Source organism: Patella vulgata, chromosome 1 (genome assembly GCF_932274485.2).
Source record: "Patella vulgata chromosome 1, xgPatVulg1.2, whole genome shotgun sequence".
Classification (NCBI taxonomy): domain Eukaryota; kingdom Metazoa; phylum Mollusca; class Gastropoda; family Patellidae; genus Patella; species Patella vulgata.
The window spans coordinates 43,833,211-43,860,675 of NC_065879.2; the positions used below are offsets into that span (position 1 = coordinate 43,833,211).

Genomic DNA, 27,465 nt, shown 5'->3' on the forward strand with positions numbered 1-27,465 from the left:
ATAAACATTTTGCTGATCCTCGGATGAAAGACCAATTGGTCAGGTTAAAAGAGTTTCTCAAAATCAGCATTTTAACATTAAATGTAATAACAATCAAATGCATACATTTTGGGCCATCATCAGGAAATAGATCTGAGCAACATTAATAATTAAAGTAATAAGATCTCCACATAATTAATATTTTACAGTTATCAGTAAATAAAAAAAAAACCAACTTAATCTTCTTTAAGAGGCATTGAACAGTAACACACTAAACACTATTTATGGAATGACAATTACTGGTTTATTAATTTGCTTGATAAAGATGAGAGTATGCTAATAAACCAGTAATTGTTATTCCGTAAATAGAGTTTAGTGTGACCCCCCCCCCCCCCCCAACTTTACAGCTATCTACATTATCCAAGACATGCAAAGTCATTATCTTTTCACTTTGCTCACCCCCCCCCCCCCCCAAAAAAAAAACAAAAACAAGCTTTCCATAAAAAATATTACCTATTGAGGAAAATTTGATATATTATAATTTTCCAAAAACATTAAATAATGCTAAACAAAAGTTTCAGATGCAATTTTGCATACTGAATAATTATGTTTTAAAATACAAATACAATATATAATAAATTATAAAACATAATAATATATATGATTTTATGGAACCAGGGATTAATGACATCTCATGTCTTTGAAATACTCAAATCTAACCGTTATTAAAATATTCTACTGTCACTGGCAGAAATATTACATAACACAACTTTGCTCTGGCTATTTAAACTACAAATCATGCAACTTTTATTTATCAGATACTGTATTAATACTTCTGTTTAAATATTCTCTCAAATTAACTAAGTTACTGCTCTGCTAGGAGACACAAAATTGTATTTTGTATTACGAGAGGTGCAGTCAGTGAACATAAAATAATCAACATGTTTCTATATTGCTTAAAATAAACATAACAAATACTATATACATAGTTACATACAAAAATTATTTAACAATACACACTAGTGTATTTGTGGTTTCCGGATACGACAACAGAGCCGCAATACAATTGATACTCTTCTTCAAATTACAACTGCCAAGGGTTCTTTTACATGCACGTCCCATCCACAAGACTAGATGTTATTCATCGCCTGGCCCTCCATCGAGCACCACTAACAAGGGAAGATCGAACCCTGAGTCACTGTGGATTGCCTTGTGACAACAGACTGCAAATAACTTGTACCAGCAAGTATGAACGTGAGCTTGAAAATGAATCTGATCTTACGAAAATGTAATAAAACGGTAGCAAATAAATATCAGTATTTGATTTTTAAAAAGAATTATGTCATTTGTTTCCCCTGTCACATGGCCTAATTGTTAAAATATATATATATATTTAGGAGCTGTGGTTAAAAATGCATTAATAATCAGAAATAGTGCTGGGTATCGTCACTGCAGTCATGGTAAGATAAGTATTGCGATGCAGGTGCTACGATTCGTATCACGATTCGTCAATATTTACCAAGAAAACAACAGGATAAGGAATAATTGATATTTTTAGTTCTGCAGAATCAAAGAAATTAAACGGTTTTATATCACATTATTGACGTAGATCAAAGTAAGGACCAAAACAATTTCTGAGAGTTTGTGTGGTAATATGTGACAGGGATAATTAAGAGTGACAGGTTACTTACTGAAGCAACAAAAAAACATAAAAAAAAGAATCGCCGTATATCGTTTCAGGATCTTGTGATTGCGAATCATGAGAAGGTGAATCGCAAAACATCAATATATCTTGCCAGCACTAATGACAAATAATATTGAAGTGATATTTAAGAAACGGGTTTTAAAACATTATGTTGCGTGAGCTCCACAATCCATTATGTTTGATATCATGGCTGCAGCTTTAAAAGACTGTATCAGGGTTTTGCAAAAAATGTTGAGCTCCTACAGTTTCTGATCGTCATTTGAGTGATTTCTAATTCCTTGCAAACTGAATATTGTGGGTGTTGAATCTCTGCAGACAATATACATGTAAACAGGATATGGTCAAAAAAAGCCAGCAGCACCACCACTAATCTTTCCTAAAATCTATTGATGGGCCTTTTTGTATTAAGATTAAAACTATGCTGGGAGATTATCAGCTGCTTTAGTAAAACGTTGCCTCAAAATGTACACAAAATATAATAGTCATATTTCTGAAGAATGTGTAGCTGGTTAAATAGCATTTTGCTATCCATTTGTTAGAGAAAGGCTGCTGCTTAAAGCTATTCACAGACATAAGCAAGCTAAACCTTACAATACATAATCTAAATACATGTAAGTTGGTTTAAACAAAATATGCAATTGATCCTTAAATCAAATTAAACATTTAAAAGAGTACATCAAGAACAGATCACAGAAATGGTTTATGCTGTACATTCCTTAAAGTATGGTATTAATAATAAATTATATAATTTTTAAATTCATCAATATGCATTTCTAGGACAGAATCTTTACAATGATTAATCAGAGTTAAATATATAGATAACAGAAAAGGATCTTTTGCATTTATTCTTCAATAGCTAGTGTCTTACTAGGGTACTTGTAAGTCTTGGTTGATTAATGCTTAAAATTCTCAAGTAAGAGTATCCCCGGAGATTGATGTATAAATATCTTGTGCATTTATTCTTCAATAGCTAGTGTCTTACTAGGGTACTTGTAAGTCTTGGTTGATTAATGCTTAAAATTCTCAAGTAAGAGTATCCCGGAGATTGAAGTATAAATATAATAACTGTAGTTTTCATCTTGACACTGCAATTTTACTAGAAAAAAAGTGATAGGTTATTTCTATTAATGATGAGACAAGCCCTATATGATCATGTCTTTCTTTCACAAGATTAAAACGGATATACATTTGTTTACTGATTTTTGTTTAAATTTGGCTTACTGTGTAGCCAGTGAAACTCAGAAACGACCTATTAATATTTTAAAATAAGACAGATCATTATCCCGTAAAACAAATCACTATATAAAATCAAATGAAGTTTTATTTGTGACCAAATTATGTCTGACAAATTGTTCACCAAATCATGACCTAATTTTAATCAGATTGGTCACAATTTAGGAAATTAAAAAAAACCCAATACTTTCTTCGGTTTTACAAATCTTACAAAGTAAACAAAATAATGCATCATATTTCTAAACAATGAGCAAAAATCAAGCTTCCTTTGCTTGATATTATAGAAGATCAGAAATTTGGATTACCATGTCAGAGTTATTAGGAATATATCATATAGTTTATATGGTGCTGTTCTGAGATAGAAATTTTAATGTTATTTAGTACATATTTCTTTAGTTATTTTGTTATGGAAAATAAACAAAATGTAAACATCAAATTGGGACAGAGCATCTGGGTTATTTTAGTAAATGATAAACAGTGGAATATTCGTCATGTTTAAATTCAGAAAACAGGTTGTTGAAAGTGGGGCGCTCCACGGCACGCAATTTCCAGCAACTTAGCATGAGATCATAAACTCTATCTGGGCATTTTTCGGGTTTAGGTAATCGACAGCCTTGCTCAATGAACTCCAACACCTGAAAACAAGAGGGTGGACATTGTAGACAAAGACACATATGCATGTATGAGGCAAAAGCAGACACAAAGAATCAGAATACAACATTGGATAAGTATTAGCAGAAGCCTGTAAAAATAGAAGGCTTATGGTTAATTGGTTAAAAAGTAACCCAGTTCAATAAAATAAGGCTATATTAGTTGGTGGTTAGATAGGGTGATGTGATTATTACACATTCTATTTCCTATTATATGTACTCTGTCATTCTCCATACTATGAAAGGGTATTGCTGACAATATTAAATGCTCTGCGACAATGTCTTTTCCATTGATTATATGTAAAAAGTACAAAGTACAAAGAAAGTCCTAATACCGATAAAGTCAAAATACCTCTAATGCAAGAGTTAAATGTAAAATGTCAAATGTTAAGTGTTAAATGATAAATGTTTTGTGGGATAATTCTTTTTTTGAAATGTCTACATTTTACATTTCTCTCATTACATTTTACATTTGCGCTCTGCCACATCCCATTTGTCCATCACGATTTCTACATAGCAACTTTCGCACAGCATCAACTTTCATATGCAAGTGTAGGATATCGCGTGACTTATTAACATATACGGAAACCTCCTGGCACACTATAAACTAGCAAACTATAAGGATATTCACCGCACTATAACAGTAAATCAAGCTGGTACACCTTAAGAAACTATCTAGACGACCGTGCGTAATCATGAATGTGCCATGAAATAATTGATAGCCAAAGAAACATACTTTCCAGTAATTTATAACACAATAACTAGAATTTCATATTAATACCCATATTTTGATATTTTAAACACCTCCCACTCTTACAGCCTAATTAACTTTGATCCATTAAAAAAAACCAATATAAGCATTGTGCCCAACAAATAAATAATAAATTTAAAGAGAGGAATTTAAAGTTAACTTAAGCAAATATGAATGTGCCAGAAAATTATTTGCATATTTGAATAGGGCAATCAGAGATATGTAACATGGTATCTGGAATTTCGTATTTAGACCAGTATTTTTACTTGAATACCCCTTTAATAGTGTGATATTTATTGGAATTGAATTATGAAAATACGATTGTCCCAGAAAACTATTTACATATTTACAAATACAAATCAACGTGCTTTTCACTAATATGTAACATGATACCTGGAATTTCGTATTTGGACAATCGCACAGCCCCCACACCCATCCCCGTAATCATGGTAAAGTACCTTCCAAAGTGTCAAGGTAAGTAAATTTTTATTGTGTGCTAGGCTGATTTCCTGTTATAGTGTCGTGAATATACTTGTTCTGGCTTATAGTGTGCCAGGTTTCGGTATATATGTTAATACGTCACGTGATATCCTACATTTGCATATGAAAGTTGATGCTGTGCGAAACATGCTATGTTGAATGCACGAAGGACAAATGGGATGTGGCAAAGAGCAAATGTAAAATGTAATGAGAGAAATGTAAAATGTAGACACGTCAAAAAAAGCATTTTCCCACAAAACATTTGTCATTTAACACTTAACATTTGACGTTTTACATTTAACTCTGTATTTTGACTTTATCTTTACCGGTATTAGGACTTTGTACATTGTACATATAATCAATGGAAAAGACATTGCAGCAGAGCATTTAATATTGGCAGCGATACCCTTCCATACCAATCAGGATGATCATTACTCTTTTGTGAGTTCCACACAGTCTAGATTACAATGGAATGATGCAGAATTGAGTTTTGTAACAGCTATAAAAGATATACTATGAGAGTACAAGAATATATTACTATCAAACATCACTGGAGATGGGTTAATATTTAGCAATGAACTAAGGGTTTTCTTAAATGTCAAGAATCTAACATTACAACCATGAAAGTTGTGGTAATTGTTTTTTAAACTTGGCTTAAAGCATTGTCTAGTTTCAATATAACCATTTAGTTTTGAGTGCATCATTTAGAAACTAACTGTGTATTTAACTATTCCACACACTGATTCTATCAATAAATCATGTATCCCCCATGAATTACCAGAGATTATATCCAAATAAGCAAATAAATGAACAATTAATGTCACTTAAACAGGGTATGAAAAGCTCATTGAACAATAAATGAAGCCTTGCTGTAAGGTAAATGATACATTCTTTTGACATTTGATATCAAAGATAAATGCAGTATAGTTGTACAATCTTAAAATATGCAAAATACCCCCACTTTCAGGATATGTTTTTGAGTAATCGTGTATCGAAAGACTGATGTGTAATAATAAAAATCACACAAAAATCAGACTTATTATTTCAGATTATGTGAAATTTCCCCATATTCTGGATCATCAATAAATTCATGGTATAAATCATTAAATGTTGGACGCTTATTAGGTGTAAGTAACCAGCACTTCTGCATAAGGTTATAAACTAGTGGAGGACAATCGTTAGGACGTGTCAATCGACGACCTTTTTCTAGATACTGTATAACCTGAAACATAATTCATATTCATCAAATTAAAACAAGCCAACATTGAGGCTGAGGTCCCCAGTCTTAATCCTCCCCAAAAATGATGACACTTATTAATCAGTAATTACTTCCACATTTTTCCTTTTATAAAGCACTGAGCAATGGAATTGTTATCAGTGTGCCTACTGTGTGAACCGTGTTAAATAATAAACGGATTTCTTCGATTATGAGCAAACTACTATACTTTGGTTATTATAAACTTACCTGTGTGTTTGAAATTACCTCCGGTTATATAAAATCCATTGTACAACTATATGTCCTAGCGATTAAAAAAGTTCTCTCTTGTAAAATTGAACTCATCACAAACTTTGACACCGAGAAATAACCAAAATGGAAGCTAATTACGTCACTTATCGGGATATATCATTTCGTATAGGGGGAGTCAAAGCAAGGCTTGTCTGTCGTAACGGTTGTGTATGAATAAGCTATTTTTCTCGGAACCCAGTAATGAGTTTGGGCGTTTAAAAACATAAATACGGCCGTAGTCCGGTATTTTGTTTCCCTCTTGTATTATAATTATTTGGTTAGAGAGTTTGGTTGGATTATTTCTTTTGAACTATATTTGTTTTACTGACCTTGAATTAATTTCACCCTTGAATATTTTTAATATTTCCTGATGAACTTCAGCTGTCCTGTCAATTAACCTCAGCAATCTGCTGTAGCCGAGGTACATGCCGATGTATTTTACATTTGCCTAGACAACATTAATAGCCGAGGCCATTGAATCATTGGCAGAACAGTAGGACGTTAAACCCCATTTCATTTCATTTCCATTGAATCATTGAATAGGTATAGGCCTATAACGTTATTTTTTTTTTTTATACACAAATACCAAAAATTATTACCAACAATTAATCATACCGCACACCGGATTAATTATCGGCAGATAGTTCAGTTTCTTTCTATTTCGCTCTGAAAATTATTTCCGGTGTGCAAAAAACTGTTTAGAAAAATTTATAATCGTACGTGATCGGTAACACAATTATTTTGTAAATTCCCGGCTTTGTTTTGAAATTCACAAGGCAATAGTATCCAATATACAACTATATATACAGGTGTTAAAAACAATATTATATTTACGAGTATTCGTATAATTGGTGATATATTCATTGTGAATAAAATTTAGTAGACTGACAATCAATTGTTTCCAAATCAATGTCTTTGTCTCAGTTGCTATTGTGTTGCCCAACTCAAAAAATCGAAACGGTCGTGCGCTGTTGTGATTACAACACACGTGATTCAACCTTTACCCCCTTCAACATATTATGATGGTTTAGCTCATGACGTGACATGTGTAATGTTGTGATGGACACTGTCGTGCGCTGTTGTGATTACAACACACATGATTCAACCTTTACCCCCTTCAACATATTATGATGGTTTAGCTCATGACGTGACATGTGTAATGTTGTGATGGACACTGTCGAAAATACAAGCAAAAACATCGACTTTTCAAGAGAGAACTTTTGTTTTGGTTTGGATATTTAATTGTGCAATGGATTTTATTCAACCGGAGGTGATTTCAAACACATAGGCAAGTTTTTAATAACAATTATTCAGTAGTTTGTTCACAATCGAAGAAACCCGTTTATAATTTACCATGGTTCACACAGTAACCTTAGTCACGGTACTGGTTTAAAACTATACACTAAGTTTCATCACTCTCACTTGATTTGAATCAGAGTTATTGTGTTCCATATAGCATTGATACATGTAATTGTTGATCATCATTGAAATCAATCAAGACATTCACCAATGAATATGTACACCAAGGTTGAATATTACTCCTCCATTAGAAGCAGAGTTAGTGTTACAAAAGGTGTGAGGAATAGCCAGACTGCCAGCTACACTGATCATAGAGTGGAATAATAGTCTGATGAAATGTCATAGATTTTCCTTACTATTATAGGGATTGTTTCAAATAAGTTAGATGTCAATTTATTTGTCAGGCCCTCAATATACTCACCACAAGCAAAGTCTTCTGTGCTAAATCTTATATTATAGCCAACATATTAGTACTTTGTACTAGGCTTTAAAAAGTAAAAATGTGAACAGAAAAATCAATCCGCCCTAGTTTGAAAAATTCCATTTGATCAAGTATCGCGAAATAAAATTTCTTGAATTTTAAATTAAACGGGAGGGAGAATGTGAACAGCTATGTCCATGAAGGTTGTTGGTTATCTTAACGTAAATCAAAAAACAAAATTCTTATACTGTATATAACATCACTGGTGCATTGACAAGATTATACAACATAATAAAGGGCATTAACAAGTAACTCTATATGTCTCAATAATAATAAAAACAAATATATATTTTAAAAAGATCATAAATGTCATCTATACAGTTTGTTAACAAGAAATTGAGAATGATATACAAGGGTGATAGCAATATTAAAATCCATTGTAAACTTAGTGTCATTAACCGGTTTTAACAGTTAAAATATGTACAACCTGAAAATCATGATATTTAAATAGGGTTCTTCTTTATGCTACAATGGGCAACCTTAACGAGTTTTAAAATTTCTCACAACTGTGCCTCGCTTTCACAAGATTTCATGAATTTGAAAGTAAATAGGGAGCCACATATACAACTATATGGCTATATAAGGGCATTTTCAGGTGCAAATTACATTAATCATAGATGTTTCAGCGTAATTACTATTTTCGGTCAATATTGGGCTAATCTAGTTTCTGCATATATCCAAGAAAATGTCTACATCTAGAACGCAAATAGACTGTTAATTAGCACTATATAAAATTTTTAAAAAATAAGGCTGAAATGAGTGCAATGACTGAATTTAAAATATAGTTTCTACACATAAATCTATAAACCAAGAATGCAAATAGACTGAAAAATTAGCATAAGATAGAATATAAACAAATACGGCTGATTCTATAACTTGACAAATAGATTGACAAATTAGCTCTAATATAGAAATAAATATTTCTGAAATGAGTGTAAAATGATTGAATTAAGAACAATACAGTTTCTGTATATACATATACTGGTACACACACTTTCAATTAACTATGGTAATATGTTTCTGTATATACAAGTACCAGTATACACACTTTCAATTAACTATGGTAATATGTTTCTCTCAGTAATGGGATTTTGCCTGTATATTTCAGACATGTCCAACGCTATTTTCCAAATGTCCTAAATTGTCTGACCAGGACCATGCTCAATTGGAAATCAAGACATGGTGAATAATATTCATAATTCCAAATTAAAATTTGTACTGAGTGTATAACTACCACTCAACCCGATTATCCTTGATAATAGGCTCGATTGATTTGTGATTAAGTGATCAACGTATTTATCGTGTTAAACCATCTAGACACCTACCTTGATGAACTACTTAATCTGCCTTGACAAATCGGCCCCGTTTGTCGCGACGCAGGAGCGCCATCACGTAGTGATCTCTAAAACTATTATGGCCACTTCCGCCTTCATTTCTATAGGGTTTGGATCTTAAAGGACGGCAATAAACTCGCTCTAACTTGACTGAATGTAAAATCTAACATACCTTTCGACTTTGTGGAATAACAATCTATAATTCTAGTGATCTTTTTTTTTGAAAATCTTATCGGATTCCTGAGAACAGATGTATTTTCTTCATGATCACCATCAAAACATTGAAGAATCGATTATATCGTAAATTTTATGTTAATTAGATTGCCATTACTTAGATTTTCCTTTTTCTCACTGTTTTAGTGTCTATTGGGATGATACGAATATTTAGTATATATTAAAGACGTCTCTATTCATTTGACGTTTAAACCTATATAATGTACATGAATTTTAGGTACTATTTTTTTTGGCGGATGAATACAGCTGTTCTGTATTGTATTCTGTTGTAGACTGTGAAAATTTTGGATCCATGTGTCGATGCTTTAAATCACATGGATCCATGTGTCGACGCTTTAAATCACATGGATCCATTAAACCTTCTAACTGTTTAATTCCATTTTTTTCATTGAAGATTCTTATATTACAAATCTTTCCTTACACTAGAAACGTAATCACTGGATTGACTGACTTAATCCTTTGTTGGACAATTCAGCAATTTTATTCTAATCTTAAACTGAAGTCATTGCTTCCCCTTGTTGAACTATTCATCAATCCAATAAGAGTGATTATAATTTTAATCTATGTGTTTACCTCATGGTTTCTCCATTGTCAGACATTAATCGCATTGATGTGAGTGAGTGTATTGGTTATAATACAACAATCGAAAACTCAAGTAGAACTCTCGCGAGACGCGTGAAATTATGAGAGATGTAAACGTGACAATTATAAATGCCAGAGAAAAGACAATAAATTATACCTGGATATCAAAACAACGATGCCCTCAATATTAAAATATAAGATCACTTGGCATAGAAAATGGTAAAAAATACCAAGTTTAATTTCTTCTTATCACAACAATGATCATCATACTAAAAGCCACTCCGGCAATATAAATCTTGCAAATTCTATTGTAATATCTCCCATAGAGAGTGTCCACGCTATGAGACGCACCAGTGATTCTCATAGACATATTCAATAGGATAATTTAGTAACCATCAAATATTCTTCTTCCTATCACCTCCCGAGTAACACACAGCTATCCGTCTGGAACGCTAGATCAGTATGCAACAAGCTGTCATATGCGTCTCTATATTCAGTCAGAAAATAGATATTTTCATCATCACTGAAACTTGGTTGAGTGAAAATGCCAAGCAGCAAACCGTTCTAGGAGAATTTAAGTCACTACTTTCGGTATATGACTTCATAGAGAGTGTCCACGCTATGAGACGCACCAGTGATTCTCATAGACATATTCAATAGGATAATTTAGTAACCATCAAATATTCTTCTTCCTATCACCTCCCGAGTAACACACAGCTATCCGTCTGGAACGCTAGATCAGTATGCAACAAGCTGTCATATGCGTCTCTATATTCAGTCAGAAAATAGATATTTTCATCATCACTGAAACTTGGTTGAGTGAAAATGCCAAGCAACAAACCGTTCTAGGAGAATTTAAGTCACTACTTCATCAGTAATCCTCGTCGGAATCGCAAAAACAAAAGGAGTTGGTGTTATTGTTCGTCAGGGGCTCAAGGTTCAGATTAAGTCATTTGAACACTTAGACGTAAATATCTCCATGCAATCAAACTTGATCCATCTCATAAACATCTATAGACCCACGCAGTCAAAAAACAACAGTCAATCGACACAAAAGTTCCTTCTGGAGTTTGCTTCCTTTCTAGAATCTGCAATAATATGTAGTGGAATACTTCTAATAACAGGGTATTTCAATCTTCACTTTCAAGATGATACTATTTCAGATGTTAAACAGTTTAAAAACATTCTTGATTCATTTGGGTTTGTGCAGCATATTCATGTTCCTACTCATGAGAACGGTCATACCTTGGACTTGGTGATCACAAGAGCCTCCAAGAACTATTTCAGTCGTTTCAATGTAGATTTCTCCCTCTCGTCAGATCATGGTGTACTTCTTTTCTGAGTTGACCAAACCTTGTCTGCAAAACACTGCAGAAAACTACATCCTATCACAACCAGAGGATGCATCTGTCCACGAACTCGTTGATGAGTATAATACCAAACTATCATTGGTGCTTGATGAACTGGCTCCCACTAAGGAGAAGGTCATTACAGCGAAATCTAGAGCCCCCTGGTTTAATGACACAGTCTTCAAGGCCAGGGCCCAACTTCGTTCTGCGGAGAGAAAATGGAAGCAGCATAATCTTCAAATTCACAAGCAGATCTTCCTTGAAAAGCGTGCCGAATATAAACATCTTCCCAATCAATCGCAGGTAGAGTACTTCAGGTCACGCACTGAAAATTCTGATCAATATTTCTCTGAAATTGACATCATGACTTGTGGTGAATCGGTTTGCAGTGTACTTGCACATCATACTGATCCCGCTGAACTTGCACAAAAGTTTGCGGACTTCTTCACAAACAAGACCGATACACTACCCTCCAAATTTACAGGTATTGCTGCCGACAGTGAAAATTCAAACCTTGGTCATCTTTTTCCCAGTTTCTTTATAATGTGTCATCGATCTATGTTTTGCGTTTGTTGAAATCGATGAAACCTAAGTCATGTGAGCTGGACCCAATCCGAACATATCTTCTCAAGCTATGCTTGTCGAGCACTTTACCATACATTACTAAGGTGATCAACGCTTCTCTTGCAGAGGGTGTGTTTCCGTCCTCTGAAAAGTGTGCGATTGTCAGACCACTCTTAAAGAAATCAGGACTTAATCCAAATGACCTAAACAATTACAGACTTGTGTCAAATATACTATTCAAAAAAAGTAGGGGATATTTGATTTTGGGGGCATAATACTAAAATATGCAAATGACTACGAAAAAAGTCACTATAGAACCTAACAGATGAAACATTTCCAGTTACATGTGACGCCCAAACGCACCAATAGCTACCGCATGGAATGCAGGTGATGCTTGGGATCATCATGGGGGTCCAACCCAAGATTTGCACGACTCTGACTTTGAATGTTACAGTCATTGTGGCATTGAATTCCAGGGTGGAAACATCAGTTTAATTGTTTTAGTGACCAGAAAACAAATTTTGATATGCGTCGGCTTACCCAAAATGAAAGGTTACGTGACCTTGGCATGCTACAGATCGGCACAACACAGGCGGTTGTGGCGAGGACGATGAATGTTTCTCAGTCTGTCATAAGCAGGCTATGGTCCAGATACCGTGATGCACAATCTGTACAGGACAGACCACGCTCAGGTCGACCAAGGGCGACAACTCAAGCCCAGGATCGATTTATCCGTACCTTGGCCTTGAGAAATCGTGTCATCACAGCAAATCAGATCAGCGCTCGTCTTCAAACAGACACTGGTGTGAGAGTGAGTGGCCAGACGATTCGGAATCGACTGCATAGGGGTCACCTTCGCGCCCGACGTCCTCGCGTGATCCCTTGTTTGAGAGATCATCACATTCAGGCAAGACGTCGTTGGTGTAGGGATCGTCAACACTGGGATAATCGACGCTGGAGCAATGTGATGTTTTCAGATGAGTCAAGGTTCACTGTTGATTTTTTGGACAGACGTTGGAGGGTGTGGCGTCGTCGAAACGAGCGCTTCCAAGACGTTAACGTCATCAGACATGATCGATTTGGGGGTGGTTCTGTTATGGTGTGGGGAGGCATCACTGTTGCTGGAAGAACGGCTTTACATGTTGTTGCAGGGCGTGTTACAGGCCAGTACTACCGGGACAACATCTTGGCAGTCCATGTTGTGCCGTTCGCACGACGTCATGGCCGCCGTTTCATCTTCCAGGATGACAACGCAAGATGTCACAGGGCCAGGATCGTTACAGGTTACCTCCAACAACAGAACATCACCACATTACCTTGGCCAGCACTGAGTCCCGACCTCTCCCCCATCGAGCATGTCTGGAACATGCTTGGACAGAGGTTACGTCAACGTCAACAACGTCCTGCCAATGTCCAAGAACTTGCTGCTGCGTTGCAACAGGAATGGGACAATCTGGACCAAAATGACCTTAGACGTCTCATTAGGAGTATGCCACGTCGGATCAATGCTTGTTTGGCAAACAGAGGAGGATTTACCTGTTACTGACTTGGTTGTGATGCTGTGGTAACTTTGCTGTTTGACCCCGGGTATCATTTTACCCTTATAATGGTCAGTCTGTGCCTTACTTAGTCTAACGATCATTTGGAATAAATCGATGAATGTGAACTTCATTTCATTTTGTCATTTGTTTCTTCGTCAGTTTCATTAGGTGACTTTAATAACACTTAAAAATCAAATATCCCCTACTTTTTTTGAATAGTATATTTTGTTCCTTGGCAAAAGGTTGTTTTTAATCAAGTCGATAAGTATCTATCTGATAACTCCATGTACTGCAAGTTCCAATCGATATATTGCAAATTCCATTCCACAGAGACTGCACTGGTAAAAGTTTTTAATGACATTTTGATCTCACTGAACAATCATCACGAAGTCGTTCTGGTAATGCTTGACCTTTCAGCAGCTTTTGATACGATCGACCATTCCATTCTATTACAAACTTTGAATAGATGCTTCTGATTCAGTTGTAAAGCCCTCTCTTGGTTTGAAACCTACTTAGTCGGCAGAAAATAATCTGTGAAAGTAGGCTCTACATCATCAGTAACATCAATATTAAAATATGGCGTCCCGCAAGGCAGTGTGTTAGGTTCCGTTTTGTTCAGTCTGTACTGTACACCACTTGAGGACATTATAAATCAGCATGGTCATTTAAATCCGATGATCTGTGTACTAATTCAATAGAAAAATGTGTAGATGAAATCAGGGCATGGATGGCAGCAAACAGACTTGTACTTAACGACGGAAAGACAGAGGTTATACATTTTTATTTTAAATTTCGTAATCAGTCTATTTTAAACAATGTTCGTATTGGTAGTGAATTTGTACATCCTGTAAATAGTGTTAGAAATCTTGGTTTTAATCTCATTATCATTATCATCACATATTATTTCTGTATGTAAATCTGCAAGTTTTACTTTGTATCGAATAGGCCGAATTAGAAATATTTTAGATCGCACCAATACTGAGAAAGTAGTCCACGCTTTTATCACTTCTCGTTTAGACTATTGTAATAGCTTACATCTTAATGCACCTGACTATCTAATGAAGCGTATCCAATGTCTTCAAAACTTCGCTGTACGTCTTGTCTGTCGCACTAAGAAATCTTCACATATCACTCCCATTCTTTTCTCACTACACTGGTTACCTGTCACACAACAAATCCATGTTAAAGTATTTATCATGGTTTTTAAAATTCTACACAATCAAACACCTTTGTATTTATGTGATCTTATCTCCTATCGTCAGTCAACTAGAACCACCAGATCTTCATCAGGAATACAACTTTTCAAGCCAAGATACAAGCAGGAGTTTTATGGCAAGCGAGCATTTTCCATTGCCGCCCCTCGTCCTTGGAATGCCACACCTTTAAAGATCCGTAATGCACCATCACTTGAAGCTTTTAAATCCCGACTAAAAACTCATCTTTTTAGCATAGCATATTATCAGTTTTAATTATTATATTTGAGTCATTTAAGCAATTTTAAACTTTTGTTTTTGTTCTTAGACTCTTTTCTGTTCTAAGTTAATTCTTTTAATTGTGGATCTACTTTTTAACGTAAATGTTCTTTTATACCTACATATTTTTTTTTTTGGCAATGCTCTGTGATATTTCATTGTTTATTGTTGTACCGCCTATTGAGATCGATGTTGATGTAATTGGCGTTAAATAATAAATATTATTATTATTATGGTAATATGTTTCTGCAATACAAGTACCAGTATACACACTTTCAATTGACTATATGGTATTATGCTTCAGCTTCTAAAACTCACCTCAATTCCCTTCTTCTCTCCATATGGTGGTTCACCAAAAGAAAACATTTCCCACAGAGTTACTCCATAACTCCAAACATCACTGGCATGTGTAAACTTGCCATAGTTAACACTTTCAGGGGCATACCTATAATTGACATAAATTGACAAAAAAAAAAAGCCATACGATCATATTCATAGCAGTCAAATTATCCAGACATTCCATAAAAATTGTCACAATATTATTCTTTCATAAGTAATAGGAGCATTTATATGACACTAAAAGTTGATCAAGGACTAAAATTCATGAATCAATCATTGTATCAGTCAAATGATAAGCCTAGTTATTAGAGTTATCAAAAATTATTGAAACACAAAAGGCTTTTTTGTCCCAAGAACATAAACACTATAAATTTCAAATCAATCAAAATTGTGATCAAGAACTTTAAAGTAGCTAAGTCTCTAACTCAATGTCATCTAAAGTCTTCGACATTGAAAACACCAATTATTTGTCAATTTATATCAACATTGATGTTGTGATCTTACTGGAAAAAGGTGGGCTTCTGATATCCAATATTTAAGACAAAATAAACATTTTACCATTGGTACACGAATCGTATACCATAATGCATTTCAGAGCCATTTGTAACAAGGGTCTTCGAACAATGAGGCTAGATATATTCCACGAGTCATGTCAAACGGTGACATCACATTCTTATCGGGAGAGCATGTGCAATAAATACTATCGGTGTAGACTGGAATAACCAGACGCTTGAGATTGGCAGTCGATTGAGAGTTCTGGCGTATTACCAAAAAGTAATGTTGGTTATTTTTAGATTTAAAATATAAATATCTTCACTTGGAAGACACAATAAGCTTCTTCTGGTAGATGGGAATAGTTTAACCTCATGCCACATATCAAAGGAACATATTTTTAAATATGAAATCTGTGTAATAACCAATTACCATTTGATAGGCCACCGTCCACCTGCACTAGCTTGATAATAATCACTGTTTTCACCAGTCATTCTTGATAAACCAAAATCACTAATTTTTATCTGTAAAAAAAATGCACAAGATGACCACAATAGCATAATTAGATAATCTATTTGACCCATAAACTATGTGCTTCCTCAGATATAATTAAGTCATCTGTTCAACTCTCTAAGCATATCTAATATTTTTCTTTCTTATGCCACAAGAAATGCCATATATTGCTGACAAATCAACGCATCATTTTCAAAATTAACAGAATCACTTTCAACTGTTTAAACAATCCTTTGGTACCATCCTATTTATCCGATTTGATTAAACAATATGTACCTTCTCGTTCCTTACGTTCATCTCATAAAAACCAACTTGTATGTCCAGTACAGAAGTCAAAATTTGGTGAGAGAGCTTTTGCATACGCAGCACCAAAAGAATGGAATAAATTGCCTCTGGAAGTCCAAAATAGTCCAAACTTGGCTATAAATATAGCCAATGACATCTAAAAACCCTGTTTGAACTATAATTTAAATGCTTCACTTTCCATTTGTATATTCTAACTTGACAATTCCTTTGTATTCTTTTGTTTATTTGTAAATACATGTATGTTTTTTATAATGATATCTACATTGTAAAGCGCCACAGAGCAGTCAGACTGACTGAATGTTCAGCGCTATAGAAAACGATTATTATTATTATTATAATGATTCCAGACTTACCTGTCTTTTAGATGCTAAAAGAATATTTCTAGCCGCTAAATCACGATGTACCAAATTCTTGGATTCTAAGTATTCCATTCCTTGGGCAATCTGACCAGCCCACAAATACAGGTCGACTTTGATTTCGATTTCAGATTTGTGGTCAATTAAGTAGTCTAACATTGATCCCATGGGAACATATTCTTCGACCTATTGAAAAAAAAAAAGCTTTCTCTTTTATAGTCATACTGTATAAATACTGGACTGGTATCATGACTGAGCTCTAACAGCATAACAGCAAAAATAGCCGATTGTTATTTTCTGCATATAGAATTAGATTTGAATTCAAACTTTGAAATGGGGTTTTACATAAAAACACCAGTACAAATACAGGATGACCAATTCTGTACCAGAAATCTTTTTTAAAAATTATTTCTCTTGTGGAGGATCACGGTTGATTGTTTCAACAATTGTGTCTTTACCATGGATGTAAGAAAGTGTAATTGTACTATGGAAGAAAGAAAGTGTAACTGTTTTTACTATGAAAGTAAGAAAGTGTAACTGTTTTTACTATGGAAGTAAGAAAGTGTAACTGTTTTTACTCTGGAAAAAAAAAAGAGTACCGGTTAATAATTTTTACCATGAATGTAAAAACGTGTAACAGTTTTCTTGACGGAAAGTGTAATTGTTTTTATGATGGAACTATGAAAGGATAACTTACCAACATCAGTTTTGTTTTTTCATTACACACTCCCAATAATTTAGTGATGCATTTATGATCTAAAGATCCCATTACTTCTGCTTCTCTTAAAAAATCTGGCTCACTACCAACACACCCTTCATGGAATGTTTTGATAGCTACTTCTATCTTCTACATAGAAAATAAATTTTAAGATTGTTTAATCATGCAGTTAGCTGTTTTGACTAGGGCAGGGAAGAGCCAGATCCATAAGGCACGATTTTTAGTCAGTTTATTGGAAATTGGAATCTTTTGAGTATTCAGCACAACATTTTACATCGATTGAAACACATCTATTTTAAGAATAGAGAATTTCATTTACTGAGAGTTTAAATCAGCTCTCTTATTTGTGGGCTGCATTCTTAAAATATTTCAGCATACGTTTTTCTTGAATAAATGAAATGAAATGGTGTTTAAGTTAAAGTCCTACTTTTCTGCCTCGACTGGGCTAATGAAGACAGATTTTCGTGAATAAGTTCCCTGTGCAATAAGTAAACTTTTCAGTTGGTTTGAAAAGTTAAATCAATGCAGCTTCCATATGTATCAAGTAGTCACAATCAACCAGTCTAAAATCTATTGTATGCCAAATAAATAAATTTTAATTTTCTAAAAAATCAGAAATATGTTTTTTTATTTACTGCCATATATGTAGTTTATCAAAATTGGATTTACCTGTTAACATATACAGAGACAAACTTACCTTTTTGGATATTAATCCATCAGATACAGTGAGTACTCCTTTAATAACAGAACCATACTCCCCTTCTCCTAATATATTACCTGATTAAAGATACATTATTATGTAAGATTTAGATAAAGAACTAGCCATTCTTGCTATAATAGTTCGAAAATAGATAATGCAAAATGAATATATTGAAAATTTCATTAACATTACTTTAAGTGAGCGAATATATTAGCCTTTGAAGGTTTGACAAGATGTGTGCATTAATTGGACCACCATATTGGTTGTTCGAAGCTAAGCCTCGCTTCCCCATTTTTAAATCAAATCAAAATATGGCGGAACCATTCTAATCTACTTAATATCTGAGATATCCAATGGCATCAATAGTTGATTATGGTCTTTTCATGTTCATAAATGTCTAATTAATAGTTTATATAACATTTCAGGCCTAAAGAAAGACCTGCAATAGGCAAATATACAAAAATAAAAGACATATTCAATTCAAAGTTAGTTAGGTCATGCAAATCTACCCTTAAATCTTTTCTAAAATGTGATACAATGCTTCCCATCAAATTTGACAAGCGGCTGCCATGCAAGATATGCCCACATTTTGCAAGAGATGGACAGAGAATGAACTTAAAAATTAATGTGATTTTTTGTACAATCAGGGGCCATAATCCAGGAAGATATGCGTGAATATCGAAAAGAACCGAGATCTTTGGGTTATGAACATACATTTCAAGTTCCATCAAAATCGCCTATAGAGGGTCCACAACCTTCGTATTACATACTTTTACACAATTTGCGTACAAAGAGCGGTTATTTTGTTGGGCAATTTCATTCAATTTTCCTGAAATTTGAATTCAACCTTCCTTATGGTGGAAAGGTGATATATTTAAACGTTTTTTAAAATCAGAAAAAAAAATGTGACCTCAAGAGAATCCGCAAGCTAAAAATGCGATTTTTCGAACAATCAGGGGCCAAAATCCAGGAAGTTATGTTCGGATATGCGCGATTATCAAAAGGAACTAAGATCTTAGTGTGTAACAGTGACATATTCACATGTTTTTTTTAAATCAGATAAAAATTGTGACCTCTATATTTGGTACAATAAAGGGCCATAATTCAGGAAGTTACAATCTGATATGCGGAAATATCGAAAGGAACCAAGATCTGTGGGTTATAATAAACATGTATTTCAAGTTTCATCAAAAATGGATAAAAATTGTGACCTCTAGAGGGTCCACAATATTCATATACCAGACGTTTACACTATTTGCGTACGATGGGTGGCCATTTTGTCTGGCAGTTTTGATCCGACTTTCACAAAATTTGAACTCAACCAACACAATCTGGGGCCATAATTCGGGAAGTTACGATCCGATATGCGTGAATATCGGAAGGAAACAAGAACTCTGGGTTATAAACATGCATTTCACGTTTCATCAAAATCGAGTGAAAATTGTGACCTCTACAGAGTCCACAACCTTGATATACCATTTTTTTATATTATTAGCATACATGGGGCGGCCATTTTTCCGGCAGTTTTGGTCCGATTTTCACGAAATTCGAACTCAACCATCATTAGGGTATAACTGTAATATATTCATACCATCAAGGGCCATAATTCATGAAGTTACGATCTGATATGTGTGAATATCGAAAGGAACCAAGATCTTTGGGTTATATACATGTATTTCAAGTTTCATCAAAATCGGATTAAAATTGTGACCTCTTATGGGTACACAACCTTGATATACCATATTTTTACACTATTAGCGTACGAGGGGCGGCCATTTTGTCTGGCAGTTTTGATCTGATTTTCACGAAATTCAAACTCAACCATCATTACGGTGTAACAGTGATATAATCAAACGTTTTTTTAAATTGGATAATAATTGTGACCTCTAGAGGGACCACAAGCTAAAAACGCGATTTTTTGTACAATTAGGGGCCATAATTCAGGAAGTTACCATCTGATATGAGCAAATATTGAAAAAACCCAAGATCTTTGAGTTATAAACATGCATTTCAATTTTCATCAAAATCAAAACATGATTTTTCGAAAAATCAGGAGCCATAATCCATAAAGTTATGCTCCGATATATGCCAATACCGGTTTTCAAGGTAAGTTCATAGTAGATTTACTAAATTCAGTAGAAAGATGATTTAGTGCCAAACACAGCTGACAGATCCAAAAGAATAAGAAGAACACATTCACAAATTCTCCAGTGAGAGAAGAATATCTCTGTGAACCAATGATGGGATTTTAAAATTTTTCTTGTCGGACATTTTACCGAAAATAAAGGGGAATAACTCTTATAGTTATTTAAGCCGGTGATTTCATACCACAATTAAAAATCACATGTCAGCAAAATATTCAAATCCTGTAAGTACAGTGGACTCTGTCACATCCGACATCGTACGGGATCGTTACAATATGCCGGATCACACAGAGCGTCGGAATACCCAGTTTTCTCAAAACGGGAAATATTGTAACATCGAAAACCGGAAGTATTATTATTATAATGTAGCTTCGAATCACCAGAATGTTATTCCCTTTAAAACGATAAACCTTTCTGTACATTCAAAATTTTATTACATTAATTTTTATTTCATTTAACATGCGTAGGCATTTTGAATAGGTCAGGTCTGTCGTTAATTTATCTTCTTTACCGTCTTCAGTTGATCGCACTCTTGTCTTTGCTATCACGTGTTCATTGATAATGGGCGAACTCGATTGAACGTTCCGGAATTGAATTCTCTCAATCCCAAAAATAGTGACAATCGGGCTACAACGCATGCGTCGACTGGATATATAAATATCTCATCCAACCATGCAGCCGAAACCTGTTCGTTGAGTTTAATTACGTCACAATTCTACTCACATCAGCTCCGTCACTCGATTGCAATTCTGTCAATTCGGGACGTTTCGGACTGTGAATCGAGCATCACCAGTCGAAGAGATCCGTAGGGTGACCAAAAATGGGTTATTCAGGTTCAATCGGCATGCGCAACGAATGTTTCCAACAGGTGATTGGAAAATTTTTACAACTATGAATTCGGGAGAAAATTTGTGGGTATTTTTGAGTATTTGTAACAACTGACGTACAAGGGATTAAAATTATCAAAGTAATCAACACAGACCGGCGCTAGCGAGTTTTAATCTCATAGATAATTGATTGGTGATTGCTTGTTAATCTTTTGTGGCTTCACACCCATCCAGTTTTAATCTCACTGATAATTGATCGGTATGTTTGCTTCACACCCACCGAATGAAGGCCGGATTATACAGTGTCGATTCAATGGAAATCGTATGACGGGACGGCCGATTGATGTCTTAATCCGGAACGTACAGAGGTCGAATGTGACAGAGATTTTTTGGCTGAAGTAATAAGGAAATAAATTGGGACATGAAAATGGTGTCGGATGTAACAGAGATCCGGAGTGATCAGAGATCGGATGTGACCGAGTGCACTGTAATAAAAATAGGAGGAAACCTCGCTATTTTTCATATTTAATTCCTGTACGGTATTCAAAACCCAGGCCAGTAATATTTCTCCAAAATTACAGGTCTTGGTTTATACAGCAACAAATGAAAGAAAGGCGTGGTGATGTCAAAACACCATTTTCTTCCTTCATAAATCAGTATTTTAAAATTACATTGATAGTTAAATCACTCGTAAAAAGGCATAGCAAACTTCAGCGTATGGCGTACATGACTCATAGCACATAGCAATACTGTCTTATATGTTAAGCAATTTCCGCGCTGCAATCGAGATCGCGGGGAAAGTGCAACTGTGGATGAAAATTTCTATATGGAGTCTTAAAAGACATGAAAGATATTGCAGACAAAATGACTGTCCATTGAATTAGGGTGTTATATACTCTTACGATATGTGACATCTATGACTAGTTTATACATGCTGTCGGTTGATGCATGCTGTGATTAAAATGTCTGACAACGGAGAAACCATGAGGTAAACACGTAGATTAAAATTATAACCACTCATTCAATCATGGCAGATTAAGTAGTTAATCAAGGTAGGTGTATAGACGGTATAACACGATAAATACGTTGATCACTTAATCAATCCAGCCTATTATCAACGATAATCAGGTTGAGTGGTAGTTATACACTCAGTACACTATAATAATTTTGGAATTTTGAATATGATTCACCATATCTTGATGTCCGATTGGGCGTATTCCTGGTCGGACAATTTCAGACATTTGGAAAATAGCGTCGGACAAGTCCGGAATATACAGTCGAAATCCCATCACTGCTGTGAACTCCAGTAAATGCGATTTCTGTGCTGTGAAATTTTCGGTAAGCACTTTGATATTGTTCTATCAAACAATTATGTTCAACGTAATTGGTGAGCAATGTATTTTACAAGACTTTAGATATAAAACTAAGGTTTGATAGTAGCTTGTAATTTTTTAACAGATCGCAATCAAGATTTGCCTTTTTAATCAAAGAACACATATCAGCAATTTTAAAACTGTTCAGAAAAATGGATTCTAGAAGAGTTGGAAAGGGTTCCAAGGTTCAGGACGATGATGTGATGTGATTATTTTTGAGATATCCTCTTTCTTTAAGGGCTGGAAGCAAGACAAGCAAACATTGGGTGATACTTGTAATGGTAACTCATAGTAACACTCAGAACTAATGGTAGACTATCCCCGATAATTGAAATTTTGTTTAAAAAAAAAGTCCGAAAAATCATTTAAGTTTAGATTATGAAAAGGAAGTATTGTTAAGAATATTTTAGTAATAGTGTGTTATCTGGGTATGTGCAGTTCTTTCATGTTACATGTAAATGTTGAAACTTTTTTGTTCACTAGCAGGATACCCGGGTTCGCCTAGGGCCTAAATTCGCTGGGAGCCCAAATTTTTAAGTGGCCCAAAATCGCAAAGGGCCCAAAATTGCCAGGGGTCCAAATACACCTTGGGCCCAAATTCGATGGCCTAAAACATTCACAGGGTCATGCTGGTTAATTTCAAACCACATATGTTGTGGTGGAGTCTGCCGACAAAACATGATTCATCCAGGGCCCAGGCCCAAATTCGATGGCCTAAAACATTCATGGGGTTATGCTGGTTAATTTGATACCACATATAATGGGGTTGAAGCAGTGATGGGATTTCAAAATTTTCTTTTCTTGTTGGACATATTTTCCCAAAAATAAAGAAACATAACTCTTATCGTTATTTGGAGGCAGACCACCATTAATTTCCCCATTGACTTCAATGTTAATTCTGGCCTCTTTGCCCACCTCCAACTTTTCCCCAAATTTTCGTTGGGCTGAATGCTTTTCACTACAGACAGAGGAACAAATGGTCATGTCTTTGCACTAAAATTTGTATGAGGTTGACCACCAAAATTTTGAGATACACAAACTTGAAGAAGCATACTAAAAACATGTAACTAGTTGCCGTACATATCGCCGTAGCTTGCTAACCTGATAACCCTCTTATCCTTCCGCCTCAAAATCATGAATATTTACCAAAACCTGGCAGAAAATGTTAATTCAAACCCTCTTCGTCCATTCTAGACCAAAAAATCAACACAAATGGGCATGCAGAAGGGGAGAAAAGAGAGAGAGAGAGAGAATTGCTATAAATAGACGAACAACAATTCGTGGGTACCGAGATGATGAAATTTAATGGTGGTCTGCCTCCATTTAAGCAGGCGTTTTCAGACCACAATTAAAAATCATGTGTCAATATTCCTACAAAATTACGTGTTGTAGTAATATGATAGAATGAAAGCGTGCCGACCCGTACCTGTTTCAAATTCCTCCAAAATTACTGTATTTTTCGGGGTATAAGTCAATACATTTTTCAGCGGAAGTCCGGCATTCGACTAATACTTCCTTCCAAATTACACACGGAAGTTTAAAAAAATACATCCTGAAATTTATTTGGAAGTAACCGTCACTCTATCACAATGAGCGAGTGACATCTGCTAAAAAATCGCAATCGACCCTAGCACGCACTATCGTCTAAAACAATTAACTACTTACATTGTTCCAATCGAAATATTCGTCACAATTTTTTAGCGTGTTTATTTATCTAAAAACATACATGTAAACCCGATTCAAAATATCATCATAAATCCGAGAATATGCCATCAAAATAGAATCTTTAGACGTGTTAGATTCGGCACGTTTACATCCCTTAATTTCACGTGTCTCGCGAGATTTCTACTTTCATTTCAGTATTGTACTCTTAATTTCACGTGTCTCGTGAGATTTCTACTATCATTTCAGTTATTGTACTGCCACCTGCGATCAACAAACAGTCTAGTATTTATCGGATATGCATGTGTGTTTAATAGCTTTATTTAACTTCAGCTTCCAGCGAAGAAATATCACAGACAAGTTATCAGACACAATGTATATTGATTTGGGGTGTTATATACTATTAGGATATGTGACATATATGACTAATTCCTATGTGTTGTCAACCGACATCAAGGAGATTGAAATGGCCGACATTGGGGAAATCACGAGATAAACATGTAGATTAAAAATATAATCAATCTTATTGGATTGATGAATAGTCCAACAAACAGGAAGCAATGACTTCTGTTTAAGATTAGATTGATGAATTGTCAGACAAAGGATTAAGTCAGTCAAACAAGGCAGATTAAGTAGTTAATCAAGGTAGGTCTATAGACGGTATAACACGATAAATACGTTGATCACTTAATTACCTAATCAATCCAGCGTATTATCAACGATAATCGGGTTGAGTGGTAGTTATACACTCAGTAAACTATATTAATTTTGGAATTTTGAATATTATTCACCATGTCTTGATGTCCGATTGGGCATATTCCCGGTCGGACAATTTTGGGCGTTTGGAAAATAGCGTCGGACAAGTCCGGAATATACGGGCGAAATCCCATCCCTGGGTTGAAGCGCGGCAACAAATCGTGATGGGCAAACATACATATACATACACACATTTTTGATTTTATTTACATAGTCTGTCTTACATGTGTACAACATGGGGGGTTTGATGACCGAATGGTTAGCATGTGCGCGCTGTATCATAAGGTCTGTCATTGAGTCAACTGGCGTGGTTTCTAATCCCTGGTTGTATGTGACAAGGAGTAGGGTCGCCTGTCCATCCTCGGGGGTTTTCTCCGGGTCCTCCCACTGCTAAAGACCCCTATGCGCAAGCGAATTATTGAAATAAAACTTAACCATATGTTAGTCCCGAAATGAACTAGTTTGTGTCGAGTGGACGTTAAACCTCATTTCTCTCTCATGTGTACAACACAATGGTGACCATTTTCAAATTCATAAATTCAGCTTCACTATAAGTATCCCGAAATTCCGAAACAAGAACTGTTCTTTGTAATGAATATATTTTCCCTAGCCTTTGCATTGAATTATAAACAAAACAAAGGCATTTTATCCTGTCTGATGGTTTGAGTTAGTCAAAGGTCACAAATAGTACTTAGCACCAAGAGAAAAGCTTGTTACTAAGTGACAGGTTTGCAATAGAATAGGATTCCACTGAAGAACTAACCTTTTTTGATATGTTTTTCCTTGATTTCTTTGATTTCTGAAACTATTTTAGCTGGCTGTGCTTCCAATTCTGCTCCACCAGAACCTTTTCTTGAGAGTGATGCCTGCCAAAAAATGAAATACACAAAATAATACTTGTAGCTTGGAGAATCATATCAAGACAAACTATACGTGGATCCAAGCTTCAGAAAAAAAATTGTGTCAAATAAAATTTCAAATAAAATTAATATCGCTGACTTATTAACTTAGCACTATTTTATCTCTTTCGGTGAACGGCTGAGCGAAAATTTGCTGTAAATCAATTTCAACAAGTACCTCTATTCGCACAGATATTATTCTACGTTATAAATTTTATGATGCTTACAGTGTATATAACTAAAATGAAATGAAATGGGGTTTAACATCCTAATGTTCTGCTCCGACTGGGCTTATGGGGACGGACATACGACATAGTGTGCTATGAGGGAAATTTTGCCTGGACAGCAGCGCTACAGTCTACTCTTATATCGAATACCAACTGCCAAGGGATCTTTTACCTGCAAGTCAATGTGTACATGAGACCTTGGTTTTTTGTCCTGTCCTAATGACTAGACAGCTGTCCTTGTCAGGCCCTCTGTTCTGTACCACTGACAAGGGTAAACCACTCTGGAAAATCCTGATGAACTTTCTCAACCAACGCCGGGAGCATACCCGTGACCTCCAGACTTGCGAGCCAGAGTCTTACTCAGTTGTACTTACATGTGGTTTTGTAAAATCTGCTTTAGCACCATCTGATTTCCGTAAATCGCCTCTTACAGGTGGTGGTCTCTCGGAAGGTAGTGGTGGTGCCTGCGTCTTTATTTTTGGAGATGTAGGTATGGTTGATTGTAGAGGTGGTGGGGGAGCTGTAGCTTCTAGTCGAGGCGGTAAAATGGGTTTGTGAGGAGCTGATAATTAATTTGCAACAAAACCAGTTTAAATTAATTTCTCAATATCATTTCAAGATTTGTTTATATCAATATAGAATTTATTTCATTTAAAATAAGTTTAAAATAAATTGTCAAGTTTATCATTTCTATACACTGACATTCATTTTTTTCTGTGTCATCACTTCTTTACACTGCATCTTTCGGGACCCTTTAATTTAAATGGTTTCATCTATATGTACTTAAATGCACAACAAATTCTGCTTTTCCTTAGACTCAAATGAAAATACCTAATAGGCAAGTATTAAAAAATTCACAAGATTTAAAAGTCAAAATCAGACTAGCAATGGAAATTGGGAAATGCATTCAAAATTTTTGACAACATTGAATTCAATATGGTCCTTCCTTATACGTTTAAAATTTCAAAATTTACGAACTTGAGAAAATCTTA

The 27,465-nt window shown here is 35.0% G+C and overlaps 1 protein-coding gene across 3 annotated transcripts in view; it reads right to left on the reverse strand.

Moving 5' to 3' along the window:
• Nucleotides 1-458: 458 nt before the first annotated feature.
• LOC126819664 (tyrosine-protein kinase HTK16) overlaps nt 459-27,465 on the reverse strand; it is a 60,878-nt gene continuing 33,871 nt past the window's right edge. The window contains exons 12-19 of one of the 3 annotated variants that reach the window (XM_050547837.2): nt 26,848-27,035; nt 26,111-26,213; nt 18,583-18,662; nt 17,865-18,014; nt 17,165-17,353; nt 16,425-16,516; nt 15,480-15,606; nt 459-3,552 (exon numbers count right to left, since the gene is read on the reverse strand). In XM_050547837.2, coding sequence (XP_050403794.1) covers nt 3,373-3,552; nt 15,480-15,606; nt 16,425-16,516; nt 17,165-17,353; nt 17,865-18,014; nt 18,583-18,662; nt 26,111-26,213; nt 26,848-27,035 — 1,109 coding nt within the window. In that variant the 3' untranslated portion in view covers nt 459-3,372. Of the gene's footprint in view, nt 3,553-5,059; nt 6,021-15,479; nt 15,607-16,424; nt 16,517-17,164; nt 17,354-17,864; nt 18,015-18,582; nt 18,663-26,110; nt 26,214-26,847; nt 27,036-27,465 lie in introns of those variants that run through there. The other 2 variants (XM_056100846.1, XM_050547830.2) reach the window with 2 other exon arrangements.